The following is a 14,022-nucleotide window of genomic DNA, read 5'->3' as shown; positions in this document are numbered from 1 at the left end:
ATGTGTTGAATCAGGTGTGTTAGAGCTGGGCTGGAACAAAAGCCTGCAAATACTTTGGCTACTGTTTCCTGCCCCTTAACTATATGCTTTTCTTGAGGAATTTAGATATACAGTACATAAAGTATATACTGTATGTAGGGTGCTCCTCCAACCTGTTTACCATGAATTAGTCATTTTGTGTGAAGTTTTTCCTGGGTAAGCCCTATCACTGGATTAGTGTATTATTGAAACATACCATTGGGTAGGACCATGAAACTGGGCAAAAACATAATCCCATAGGCTCTGCTCTCAGTACAGGCTCTCATGCCTGCATGTGAAAGTGCTGGCTGGGCTGATGTCAACAATGTGATACAGTAATATTTGCAAATCACAGCGCTCCTGTTATTTCTTTGTTTGACTACTATTTAGTCAAACAAACACTGGTAGTGTTCCAAAATGCATACTTGTGTTCTATCTAGAGCATATAGCGAGTACGGAAGTCAACTGTATTTTTTCAAGTGCGGTTCCAAACATAAGAACGTGAAAAGACAAGTATGTATTAAGTCTACCTGAATTTCTATAAGCGTACTTGGGAGGTCTGGAAAACAAAGTACGCATGGGAGCATACTTTTCCTTCCCTTCGCCGGGGAGGCTATCCCATAACACCTTGCAACACAGCAAAATTCCCCAAACTTCTGAATTAATGGCGGACTGAAGTCCCCGCTTGGGAGAAAATGTTCCAGTTCAATCTAGTCTTGCTAGCCAGCCAAGTTATTTGTGCATTCTTACATGATCAGTCAATACATGCATGTAGTGTCTGTTTACCTAACGTTAGCTAGCTAGCAAACTTTCTTCTCGTCACTTTCCCTTCCCCTCGTGTTTCACCATTGCATATAAATAAAATGTTTTGAATAATGAAATGATCAATTAAAAGTAAATCGGTAACAACTTGATCAAGCCTATGAATATGTCAAACTGTTTACAAAACAATTGCACATTAACAAAGGTAGTTGTGGTTCTCAACAACTTGAACCAGCACTGAAATTTGAGCAGTGAGGTTCATTTTTCCTCCCTTGGCCTTATGTTTCTGCTCTGTTCTCCTCAGGTTGAAGCACATCCCACCCCATCACCCAGACAAATGGAAAGAACTTGGGAACCTCCCGTCCACCAGGAAAATCACCCTATCCTAGGAGTTTGTCAGGAGTTTATTCAGCAGTGTGCAACATCACAATGATAGAAGTAGATCCACATGTTATTCTCTATCATGCAGAATTGTCAGCTCATTGTAACATATGACGGTCATTCTAAAATACAGATATGGGTGAATTCTGCCCCAGGGTACTGCCCTGTGTGCAAGGTTTTATTCCTGCCCAGCAAACACCATGTTCAACTATTCATCATCTACTATTTAGACCACAATAAGTTGAATGAGGTGTTAGTGAAAGGCTGGAACAAAAGACTGTAAACAAAAGACTCAAAACACGTTTTTGAATGTTAATCTCTTTGATGTCCCTCACTTGAGGATGCTAAAAGGTTTATTCTACTGAGCTATTTACTTTGTGTTCGTATTCTTACCTTTTATTATTTCTTATTGTCACCGCTAAAAAAGTATCCATACAATTTCAGGCTCAAGATTAATGTTATGTAAACTACAGAATCCTTCAGTTCCCAGGCACCATGTCATTATGTCATGATGGAACCTGTCATGAATCTGTCGTAAAGATGTCATTATAACCTTTCCCCCCTTGGAGATTTATTGACAGCTGTCATGCTAACGATTCTAACCTCTTAGGATTTCTCTAGATGATCCAATTGTCTCTGCACCTCCCCCTGACCTAGATTACCTTGACTCTAACTTTGTTATGCTATATAACCCTAGCCTTCATCACAGGCTTTCAACTCACCATCGGTAGCAGAGCCTGGGAGCGGACGCTAATATATCCCTAACCCTGACATGATAGATATATTTGCTTACAAGAGCTTATCCTTTATCATTTGGCTCTATAACACCTAATCCATATATTTGAAAGTCACAGATGCTTGGATTGACAGTAATGAGTTAAATCTGTTAAATATTTTTTAATGTGTTAGTTGTAGGAAGAATCTGTAGCTAAATTGACCATACAGTAGGGATAGTTACTCAGTCCATTGTGGCTGACACAGGGCCAGTGGGCAACTAAAACATGCTTAATGTCATTAGTCAGTTCCCTTTCAACCGCTAAACATCAGAGGGGCAGGTAAGAAGACAAGACTCATCTTTGTTCAACGACACAGCTTTTCTTTTGACACTAGTGTCACCCCAGCAAACACACAACCACCACACAAGGTCCCCTCCTTGTGGGCCTTAACATGCCGTACATGAGTTGTCAGTGTCATTTCACAGGCATGTCACGCTTAATAAAGAAACAATAGCTGGTTAGAAGCACAGACAGGTGTAATGCCATAGATTAGGCATACTTGCTCAAAAGTTTCCAACCTTTTCACATTCTTGACCATTTAGAGATGCTCAACTCACCCTCCTTGACTCGACAACAATCTTGTTCTGCCTTGTACAGTAGGCCACAGAATCTTCTTTGAATCTCGTAGTGTCAATCAATCATTCCAGTCAAGTCTGGTGAAGAAGAAGAAGAAGAAGAAGAAGAAGAAGAAGAAGAAGAAGAAGAAGAAGAAGAAGAAGAAGAAGAAGAAGAAGAAGAAGAAGAAGAAGAAGAAGAAGAAGAATTGATCAGATTCACATAATCCACATGGCTTAGCCTATACACCTGGAACACTTTCCAGCAGAGCGATTCTTCTGTTGAAGAATACTACTGAAGCGATATTGACTAAGAAGAGTGTGGTAGTAGGAATCAGAGCTGAAAGGCTGCCTTCAGAGCATTAATCTCATGCTCATTCTCTCTCTTCTTTCACTGTCTCTCTCTTTTTCTCTCTTTCTCTTTCTGTTTGGCCCTCATCCAACCCAAGGCAGCCCAGCAGAGAGCTATGAGATACATAGAAGGAAACCTGTCACAACAAGTTCCAAAGGCCTAGCTACTGTACTGCTAAAGTCACCACTTTTTTGTGGTTCTCTCTGTGTAATTGCACCAATCATAAGAGCCTGTATAGCACATTAGTTAAATTAGCTAGTTTGGTCTATTGACACTAATTGCTGTTCTTTGATTGCATGAGGGCTCTCATTTGCTACGGCAATATATTATTATTTGATATAATTCTTTTGCAGATTTAACATTTTTGACAGTTTGATGCGCCTGCATCAAAAAATCATCACCTGCATAAAAGAGCATTAGCTAAGTAAATTAATGAAACGGCTGGATTAGACGTACCCAGGTGTGTCCAGTTGTGTCGCGGATGCGGTGCCAGGCGGTCAGGTGCTGAGCAGACGGCACAGGCTCAGAGAAGAAGTGCCAGGTGTGTCACACTGTGAGACTGGTCACATGCGAAGGTGGTTGCTGGTTTAGATAGACTGAGTGGCGCTGGGTAGAGGAGAGGTGTTGACCCGTTGATCCTCTCATTGACAGAAGACCTCTCAGGGAAAAAGGAAATGATGGACTGAACCGCTGAAGACCTCTTCCAAACTTTTATACTGACAGTTGGACCAAGACCAACACCTGAGCCTAGAGAGGGAGAGAGGGGGAGGAGGGGGGAGGGAGCTGGAGAGAGGGGGGAGAGGGAGAGAGGGAGAGAGAGAAAGTAAGAGAAAGGAGTGGAAGAAGTATGTCAACACAGGTAAATTCCTATCCTACCCTCCCTCCCTCTCTCACTCTCTCTCTCGCTCTCTCTCTCTCTCTCAGCTACCTTATTATTCAAACCATGTCCTCATCAGCAGGGAAAGGCTGAGGTGAATGATAGATAGACAGAGGGATAAGTTACTGATGAATAAACTCTTAGGTTACAGTGGGAGGTCTCAGCCAACCTCTCAACACAGTCAAGTAGCCGCAGGGGGCGCAGCCTGACAGAATCAGGGGTTTCTGAAGAGGTGTAATGTGGGAAAATTTTCTAAAGGGCACTTTATTGAAATGACACCAAACCCCACTACCGTTTGGGGAGAAAAAAAATGTCCTGGAGCACTGAGGTGTCCTTGTTTGCTGTTGTTTTACTAGAATGGTCTCTTTTCGGGCAATGGAAGGGGGGTGGAGTGAATTCAAGTCTTGAATCCTTCTCCGTTGGTAGCCACCTTGGCACATGCTCCAGACAGGCTCATCAAAACAAACTGATCATGAAAATCTCTGAAATGATTAATGTCGCAAAAATGTGTAACAAAATGTGCCTATATACCTATGTGTAACTGCTATGTTATTACATGGTTATAGAGTGTGAAACATACATTTCTGTGAAGTGAATTATACCCTGTGCCTTGCTACAATTGTATCAACCAGGTCCTAGACAACTAAGATCCTTAGATCAGGATTCAATCAACCCTGGGATTCCACTTGTGTTACATACCTAAAGTATGTTACATAGGTATAGGGGCTACTTAGGGTAAAGTGTTGCCAGTTAGTAAACTCTGAAATGATGTGTGTTTACATTTACCTGCCTGTGTAATTTCCATGTCATCACTACAATACATAGTTCATTTTAATCCCACACATTATTTTTTCTCAATGTAGGGTCACTGCCAATGAATAAATCAAGCTATACCAACAAACACCACTTGAACATCATAAGAGAAAGGAAAACATAAGATGGTTGTCCCCACACGAGATAAAGGACAACAGACTGGTTTACTTGACCTAAACCTCAGTTGTGTTGCTTGGCTACTGCCTCTGCAACAGAGATTGGTTGGAATAAGTGGGCTATGTCATCAGAATGACTCATCCTTTATCTAGAACTCTTATATGTAATCAGTTCAGCAAATCAGAACAGACCAGTTTGGTTGAGGCTCTGCATAGATCATTTTAATAATTACCTATAAAGATCACTTTAGCACTTTATTGGTAAATTGCACACAAGGTCCAACCAAAATGTGACTTCCGCTTTTAACCCAAACCCTCCGAAAGACACACATACATATCTATCTCTCTTTGGTGAATGAGAACTTTCAATCAATCACCAACTCTGTTGCCGTGAGTTTTAATTGTGGTTATTTGGCTCAGGTGCTGACAGGGGTGCTCCCTGGACACACCTGACAACAGCTGCCCTGGAAATAATATAGAGCTGCCAATCAGAGCTCTGCTCTCACTTGGCTGGTAACCTAGGTAAGACATGCTAGGTGAAGATGCCACACACAGCGAGATCAGGCCAGGCAGGGTAGCTTGACTACAGACAATCCTGATGCCAGGGAGCTGGCAGAGAGCTGGAAGCTAAAGTTGTGTAAACTGCCAATTCTATTATAACAAAGTGATGTTTATAACACATGTAAAACATAGTGTTTCTTATAGAACAAGACTGTGGGTACTGTATGTGGGTAGCTTGATGATATTTGATGCCAATATGAGAGGCAGCTGAGAGAGGTAACATGTTGATGACCTGGTTTACTCAGAAAGAGAAGAAAAATCATATTCCAGATTCCAGTTATTGTGTCCTTAAATAATATGATTTATGACTTTTAAAACTCTGGAGAGAACATTCCCAGCCCCCAGGGCAACCTAAATAGATTTATAACTTAGTGATTCCACTCTTGGCTCATGGTAAAGGAATATAAATTACATATTTATTTACCCTCCCAGTGATTCAATGGGAAAATCCCAAATGGCACCATATGTGCTTTTGACCTGGGCCCTATCAAAACTAGTGCACAATGTAGGAAATGGGGCGCCATTTGGGACACATCCTATATGCAATTAAAATGCAGCTGTCTACCCAGCAGACATATTAGAACAATATTATGCAGGTTTCTTATTTTAGCTCTCTCTTTGAAAAGAAAAAACACAACTTAAAAATATAACGTGTACCTTATCTTAAACAGAGTGTGGTAGCCTACAGAAAATGTGTGAATGACCTATATGCTCCTCACAGAGTAAAGGGGTTTAAAAGTCAAGTAAGGCCATTTCTGAAGCGTGCACCACCAGAAATAGGCTAAACGTCATCAATAATCATCATCAATCCACAATCAATGACTAATTTCATACGCTCTTTCCAGTAACACCTGCACTGTCTGAGATGACAGGGAGAAAATATATTGCATCTATTGCAAACATAGTGGAGGATCAATATATGGCTAGGTAAACACCACTCAGTAGGGGGTCGTCACACCCTGATCTGTTTCACCTGTCTTGTGATTGTCTCCAACCCCCACCAGGTGTCTCCCATTACCTCATGTGTATTTATACCTGCGTTTTCTGTTTGTCTGTTGCCAGTTCGTCTTGTCCCGTCAAGTCCTACCAGCATGTTCCCGTGTTTCCTGTGCTCTAGTTTTTGATTTTTCTAGTCTTCCCAGTTCTGACCTTTCTGCCTGTCCTGACCCTGATCCTGCCTGCCGTCCTGTACCTGCCTGACTCTGATTTGGATTACGACTCTTTGCCTGCCTTGACCTATCGATTGCCTGCCCCTTGTTCTGTAATAAACTCTGAGACTCGTACTATCCGCCTCCTGTGTCTGCATCTGTGTCTCAGCCTGAGCCGTGACAGGGGTGTGGTGGACCTAAAACTAAAATTCCTCTTTCGTTCATTCATTTATGAATAAATAAATAAATCAAATGTATACAGCCCTTTTCACATCAGCAGTTGTCACAAAGTCCTTTTCAAGTAATCCATCCTACTAGTGGCCCGACTGACAAAATAAGTATAGAAATATACCCAAAGTGCCCCTCTTTGGAAACAGAGAAGGAGATCCATTGAGAGAGAAAGAGAGAAAGAGAGAAAGGGAGAAAGAGAGAGAGCGAGAGAGCGAGAGAGCGAGAGCAGAGCGAGAGCGAGAGCGAGAGCGAGAGAGCGAGCGAGAGCGAGAGAGAGCGAGAGAGGAGAGAGAGAGAGAGCGAGAGAGAGAGAGAGAGAGAGAGAGAGAGAGATCTGCTGAAAGGGTCTGAAAGGCGATGATGATGACTCACCCGTTATAGGAACTGTGGTAGTTAGTCGTCCGTCACTCTCCTCTATTCTCCGCAAGACAGAGTTGCTGTAAGGAACCACCCGAATATGCATGGGACCACCCTACCACCCAATTATGCATGGGACCACCCTACCACCCAATTATGCATGGGACCACTGAGTGTTTCTCTTGTTTGTTTGCCTCTGAGTGACACTACCATGCAATGATCACGGTAGAATGGTACCCAGATTATAACCGAAATGTTTTTACATCTCATTTTATTACCGGCCGCCCTGATGACCCTAGGTCATGGAAAGGTCATCCAAAGATCATCCTATCCTACCGTCCAATTAACATGGCCCCCTGCCAGTGGTTCCTTGAATTCATTCTATAAATTTGAATGTTATTTTATTCATTTCCTTCTTTACCCTCAATTATTATTTTGTACTGTATTTTCCTTTATCTTTTACCTACTGCTTTGAAAGGATTCTGAATGATTTGAAAGCGATATAATTGAAAACAGCAATAAGAACATTGAAATAGAAAGGATTTGCCTTCTGTGCCCCATATTCTGCCATCATACAGGAAGTGGGTATGAAGGGAGCAGTGACACAAAATGTATGAACCAAGAAATCAATGTGCAAACCAAATAGTAATGTCATCATCATACATGAACTATAATACAATTAAAACCAATACAAATCATTAAAAATCCCCAAAATAACATTTTGATTTCGCTTGAGATGGCCTGTGCTTGGACACTTGAAATTATTCTCCTATTTGGAAGGGTTGAGGGTTTTCTGTGTGCATCATTTAATACAGTAGACATGATACATAAACACTGTCGAAACAATCAAAAATATACATTTTGTGCAACAGCTGTAAGGACTAACAGCAAAACGTTTCATAATAATATGCCACTGATGGTTTTCCTGACTTCAAAATAACATTTGTATTCCAAAACAGATTGCCTTTCACATTAAATAGATATTTGTTTGTTTGTTGTTGTTGATATAATAACGTAATCAGAAGAAACATTATTTATCTCATAGATTACCCCTATAGTTCCCTAACCTCAAATAAAGTTATATTCTATTCTATTCTATTCTGTTGTGTTCTAGTGTATTCTATTCCCCAAACAGACACACAGTATTTCCCCCTCTTGTGTCCGCTCCTTTAAGCTTAAACAGATTTGGCAATCCGAAAAAGGATCCAATATGACCTGCATATTTTAGCTGTACAAAAACCATCTCAATTGATTAATCTAAATTAATTTAATTCAAATCAATCAAAACGTTGACAGAGTGGAGGAGGAGTACCAGTCCATCCGGTAGACAGATACTGTGTGTGTTGTTATATGGAGTGTGTATACATGCAGTAGTAGCCTTAGAACACACTGAGTGGGCTGACCATCAGCACTGTCTTCTGTTCACAGCCTGTCCCAGATAGAGGTGTACAAACAGCATCTCTCTCCTCTTCCCATCCCTCTGCTCTCTGCTCCTCCAGTTTTTGTTCTCCCCTTCCTTCCCTCCTTCCTTCCCTCCTTCCTCCCTTCCTTCCTTCCTTCCTTGCCAGTGTCTCCAGATCAGGGGGTGTGTATGGTGGTAACATTGGCCCAGTCAGGGAAGGTGTTGAGATTGAACATGGCTGCTCCCCAGGTGTTCAGGGCGATGTTGATGGTGATGACACCAACAATGTTCAGAATGAATCCAGCCTTCGCCTGTTGTCAGTGCGGTGAAAAACAGGTAGAAACATGGGTCACAGACTGAATGTTTCACAACCATGTATTCTACTAGCCTGGATCCAAAGTGAATTGCTCTGTTTCACTACTGGTTTCAATGACTGAATCAATTAATCACATTTACTGTATTTACAGAATAAAACCCTTTTTATATCAGCAATTGTCACAAAGTGTTTTTTACAATGAAGAGATGACCAGACTGAAACAGTGAAACAGAAAAATTCAGTTTGGATCCAGGATAGTATTTCACTCTCTACACAAATTACTGTATGGAGAGGGTTGAGGGGTGAAGGGTGAATGGTCGTAGGTCGTACCATGTCCATGACTTTGAGGTTGCCATAGGAGAAGGCGATGGCATTAGGAGGTGTGGCCACCGGCAGCATGAAGGCCAGCGAGGCACAGATGGTGCAGGGCAGCATGACGTACAGTGGGTGGAGCTTAATGGCTATGGCCTGGGAACAGACAGACAGGGTCACACATGGGTCAAAGAGGTGAAATTAACATATAGTGTAGGCCTAAGAGCCAGACCTGGGTCAAATACACATGTCATATACTTAGCTGTCCTTGATTTAGTTTTCCCGGTAAAATGGAACCAAAGGAATAGTCCCAAAAGGACAAACTCCAAACTAAATCTAGCACCACTTAAAATCATTGATCCAGGTTTGCTAATTGGACATGTGTGTTACCGTGTGTTGCCTGGGTGTGTGTATGTGAATTTGTAAGGGATTCTGTCTGCTCTTACCATAGAGGCCAGTATAGGCAGGAACAGTGTGGTAGTAGCTACGTTACTGGAGCACTCAGTGAAAGTGGCGGTAAGTAGAGACAGGAGGAAGGAGATGGCAAAGGGAGGGATGGACTGCAGGGGGGCTAGATTTTCTCCTAGCCACTGAGACAGACCAGACGTCTGCACACAGAGAAAAACATATCCACAAATGTAATCATTTGTGTTTAAAAAATGAAAACACAGACCGACCGATTTGGACAGACTGACCGACCTACCGACAGACAGACACACAGACAGACGGTACCTCGCTGCCCCGGGCCAGAGCGAAGCCTCCTCCCAGTAGCAAGAGGATGTTCCAGGGCATCTTCTCTTGGACCACGTCCCAGTTCAGCAGGGTGGGAGGGGCCTTCAGGGGCTTTCCTATAGGGACAAGACACACACAGGAAAATGACACAAGGTTTACCATCACGGTCCTTATAGCCTCGATTCCAGGCACTCCTGCAGGAACTTGGTAGTATGGTAACGCAAGACTACGGTCCCTAAGACCTGTGTATTTACATGGTAGTTAAGAAGATACAGTGTTATTAAAGTGTACAGTATCTCTGTCCAAATCTATATGGGCAGAGATTATACTGTTACGATGTACAGGACTCTGTCCTAGATAGAACTGTACTAACTTATGCCTACTTACATTGCTACTCAGGGAGCAAAGGCCATCGATAACTCCTAGATACTAACATGACCACAAAAACACCCCTTGCCAGGAACGGAAAAACAGAAGTCAAAGAGCCATGACAATGCACTTTAAAGTCTGCCTCGCAAACTCAAAACTCTAACTCTTCACTAAGTGCCTTTAATCATTGTGACACCCATGTATTTGCCAAACACATTGAGCTGCCGCCGTTTTGAGGCAGGAGCTACATTACTGGAGCACTCCGTTTTGCCATTTTGACCTTGTCACTTATCAGGAGTAAGAACACTAAACTCAGCTTAGGTTACAGAGGGAGACAAGTGAATATGTATTATATGAATGAATGAATAACTTTTTATTTTCGTGCCAAATCGCCATTTGGCAACCCATCCCTTATGGGGTTAATTGACACAAACAAACATTACAATAATTTACTGTGATAATTCAGTGATAATTATTATTCCGGTGTTCGCATAAAGAGTGAATAAATATTTTTGTAAAATAAAAATAAAATAAAAAATTATAAAAAAGGTTATCCAAACAATAATTATATCCCTTTATAAGTGTCCACGAGTCATTTATTGATTTGAAAGCTATTTGTTTCGGGGAAAGGGCAGAAGAGAAAATATAGCCGTGTAGGGCAGGGCTGACCTTGAGGCTAGCGCTATCACGCTGCAGCCCTCTGATATGTATCGGAGTATGTATGTGTGTGTGTGTGTGTGTGTGTGTGTGTGTGTGTGTGTGTGTGTGTGTGCGTGTGCATGAATGTGCGAGCGTGTGCTAGCCCTGGGAAGTGAGGGTGCTATCAGGACGATTACAAAGCACTGAGTCAGAAAGATTTTATCTCTATACCAGGGGTTCTTAAACCTTTTCAGCTTGGGACCCAAATGAGTAATTCCTGGGACCCAAGCTCATGAAAACATTACCGCTTTTGGGGGCCCTAAGTGAGATTTGTTTGAGGGGCCTCCCCACCTCGCGGGCAAAACATTTTAGTGGCCCCCCTCCTGGCGGCGGAGAGAAAATTATAAGTTTGAAAGTTAATTTCCTGCAATTCTACACATTTTGCCATGACTTATGCCATGTTAATATGATATCTGAGTGAGAGTGACTAACAAAATCAATGGGGGCCCCCTGGAGGTCAGGGCCCCTGTGTACTCTCACCACTCATAGATATATTGACAAAAAACACACACATGCACAAATGTGCACACACACACATACCATCCTCAGAGTACCCGCCACATCTGGGTATTTGGGATGGGATCACAAAGAACAGCGTTGACATCAGGATGGCCACTGTGCCATCAGTGACATACCTGGGACATAAACATTTACATATAAACAATGTCTCTTGGTCTCATTTCTCAATGTGTTCCTATGTATTGATATGGTAGATACATAGGCATGTACAGTGTAATTACAGTTTACGTTCACATTATGTGTACAGCTGAATTGTTAGCTTACATTAGAAAGCGGAAAAGAGCAAAGACTGGGATACACAGCAGAAAGCTATCAGATTTTTAATAAGCGAGGGAAAACCAGGCAGAAGCACAGGGAGTGACAAGTAGAGATAACACATAGGAGTTACAACACAGAACATACTGATCTATCACTCACGGTTTGTCCTTGTTGAAGAGTACAGTGGCCCAGCCAGGCATGAAGCCTGGTTCTCTGGTGAACCAGAGCAGGACCAGCAGGACAAACAGCACCAGGACACAGCCCTCAGCGAAGCACATACTGCCCAGCTTCTTATACTCATTCTTCATCACCTCGTACGCCTCCTTGTCACCATCTTTATTCGTCCCACAGCCAAACGACTTCTTCATGCTGTGGGTGAATGGGCCAAATAGATTCGAGACATATCAGAGATCTCTATACAGTACTATATAGGACTCTGGGTCTTATATAGGCTTTTATCTACTTTGACTATATGTCAATGTATAACATAAATGGACAATGAAGTTTCTATATAAGTGAAATATAACCATAAACCATTAACTTCTATTATTTTACTATGCTTAATCATTATATAGCATTTTTATGTTGGTGAATGTGTCGTCTTTCAACATGGATTGCAGGCACACAATTACATTGCTTCGGCTTCCTGCCAAGAGACGATGTTATGGATGTTATTGACTGGAGATAAAACATAAAAGGAAAGAAGGACTCACTTGCAGCCCAGGTACATAAACTGCAGCCACAGCCAGGAGATGATCAGCATCAGAACCATGTTGGGGAAGGAGAAACCAAACCAGCTGGCAAAGTTGATGATGTCTTCATTTCCTGGGAACATTCTGTGGGGAAAGAATTATAGAATTATAGAATTATAGAATTAGAACTAGCATCAGTTACATAAACATTCCAAAGGGTACTGTGCTGTAGGTACACCCAATATGGCCGCCGGGCCGGTGCACCCACCACAAAATGCTGCTTTGAACGGGAAAGTGCACGGAATTCTAATTCTATGGAGGAAGTGACAGAGATGTTAGCTAACTCCCAAGCCAGGGATGTGCTTTAGCTGCTGTAAGCAAAGTAGACTGGGCACTACAGTTCTCCCAGAGAAGAACAGTTGCTAAACCGGTTTGCAATACTGTATCCACACACAATAAACCGTTTAATGAGAGCTACTCAGATGGGTATCTTACTGTATTTACTTGTAATACTACCCAAGCATAGTAAGCCTTTATAAACAGTAAACGTACTCGTCGACCTGTCCCTTAAGGATAAGGTTCGGGGTGGTGCCGGTGAGGGTGGCTGTTCCTCCAATGCTGGCAGCGTAACACACACTGAGACTCATGCCTTTATCCAGGTTCAGGTACTTAGCCTCCCTCTTCAGCCTCCTCTCCCTCGCCTCCGGGCTCTCCTCCACCTCTAGCTCTGTGGGGAGAGAACCATGGGTCAGCCAATCAGAATGTTCAGGGGTTAGAGGTCAGTCTGTCAGAAGTTTTCCTAAGGGTAACTAAGGGTTTAGGGCAAAGATTTCCCACCTGTTGTTTTCAGGGAGTCTGCAAGAAACAGGGATTGAGAGTATCTGGTGGTGATATTGAACATGATGTTCAATGCGTCCGTGTAATTTGTATTCTATCTTAGCCAGACGAGACGATAAGTCCAAACAATCTTGTCTTGAACGGACAAAATCAATAAGGTCACATCCTAAATTAGCTTATCAATAACTTAGCAATATCTCTTACTTATCAATGTGTTCCTCTACTAAGATAAATGGTTGACTAATTTACTGAAGGGTGTTTCATGGAATCCACAACAGGTGTGAATGAGGTATGTTAGTCCTGGGCTGGAACAAAAGCATTTACACCCTGTGGGTTTCAAGGACCATGATTGAGGAACACTTATGTTGAGAGAACACATACTGTATTCTACTTACCTAACTTGACCCCATTCTCCCTGGGCTTGACATCCTTTGTATATTTAGTAGCACCTCCATCATCTGCCAAATAAGGGAGATATGATTTATTACAAAAACAGAAAGATGTGGAATAGCTTGTGATTGTGAAAGCTCATAGCGAACTAATGGACACATAGTCTCGTGGTACCAGGCTGTATTCTCATTTGAGAATGGCTTGAGAAACCTAGAATGGATGGTGTTGAGGCTAATGAACACAAAACAAATGCTGACACACACATACACACCCCCCCCCCCCCCCCCCCCGCCCCACACACACCACTTCCTCCTAACAACACACACCTATGGTAATACTGTTTTCCTTGTCACCCATCTCAAAGGCCTGGTTTTCCTGGCCCTTAGATACCTCAGTCCCAGGCCCGGCCCCACCCCTGATGGCCATCAGGTCCATCTCCCTCTCCTCTGCCTGGGCCTCTGTGTCACACAGCTGCTTCAGCACGGCGTTAGCAATGGGCAGCATCATGGCAGTGGAGGCTGTGTTACTGATCCACATGGACAGGAAGGCT

The 14,022-nt window shown here is 42.6% G+C and overlaps 1 protein-coding gene across 1 annotated transcript in view; it reads right to left on the bottom strand.

Annotated features, from left to right (window-relative positions):
• Positions 1-7,865: 7,865 nt before the first annotated feature.
• The window catches only part of LOC121568372 (solute carrier family 13 member 2), an 8,793-nt gene continuing 2,636 nt past the window's right edge, over positions 7,866-14,022 (bottom strand). The window contains exons 4-13 of the mRNA XM_041878917.2: positions 13,799-14,022; positions 13,478-13,540; positions 12,798-12,972; positions 12,267-12,389; positions 11,713-11,922; positions 11,317-11,411; positions 9,709-9,824; positions 9,423-9,584; positions 8,995-9,132; positions 7,866-8,659 (exon numbers count right to left, since the gene is read on the bottom strand). The exon at positions 13,799-14,022 is cut by the window's right edge and continues 27 nt beyond it. Coding sequence (XP_041734851.1) covers positions 8,525-8,659; positions 8,995-9,132; positions 9,423-9,584; positions 9,709-9,824; positions 11,317-11,411; positions 11,713-11,922; positions 12,267-12,389; positions 12,798-12,972; positions 13,478-13,540; positions 13,799-14,022 — 1,441 coding nt within the window. The 3' untranslated portion in view covers positions 7,866-8,524. The remainder of the gene's footprint in view (positions 8,660-8,994; positions 9,133-9,422; positions 9,585-9,708; positions 9,825-11,316; positions 11,412-11,712; positions 11,923-12,266; positions 12,390-12,797; positions 12,973-13,477; positions 13,541-13,798) is intronic.

This window comes from Coregonus clupeaformis, chromosome 6 (assembly GCF_020615455.1).
Source record: "Coregonus clupeaformis isolate EN_2021a chromosome 6, ASM2061545v1, whole genome shotgun sequence".
Classification (NCBI taxonomy): Eukaryota; Metazoa; Chordata; class Actinopteri; order Salmoniformes; family Salmonidae; genus Coregonus; species Coregonus clupeaformis.
The sequence above is the reverse complement of the archived record's forward strand: the minus strand, read 5'-3'. Positions and strand labels throughout refer to the sequence as shown.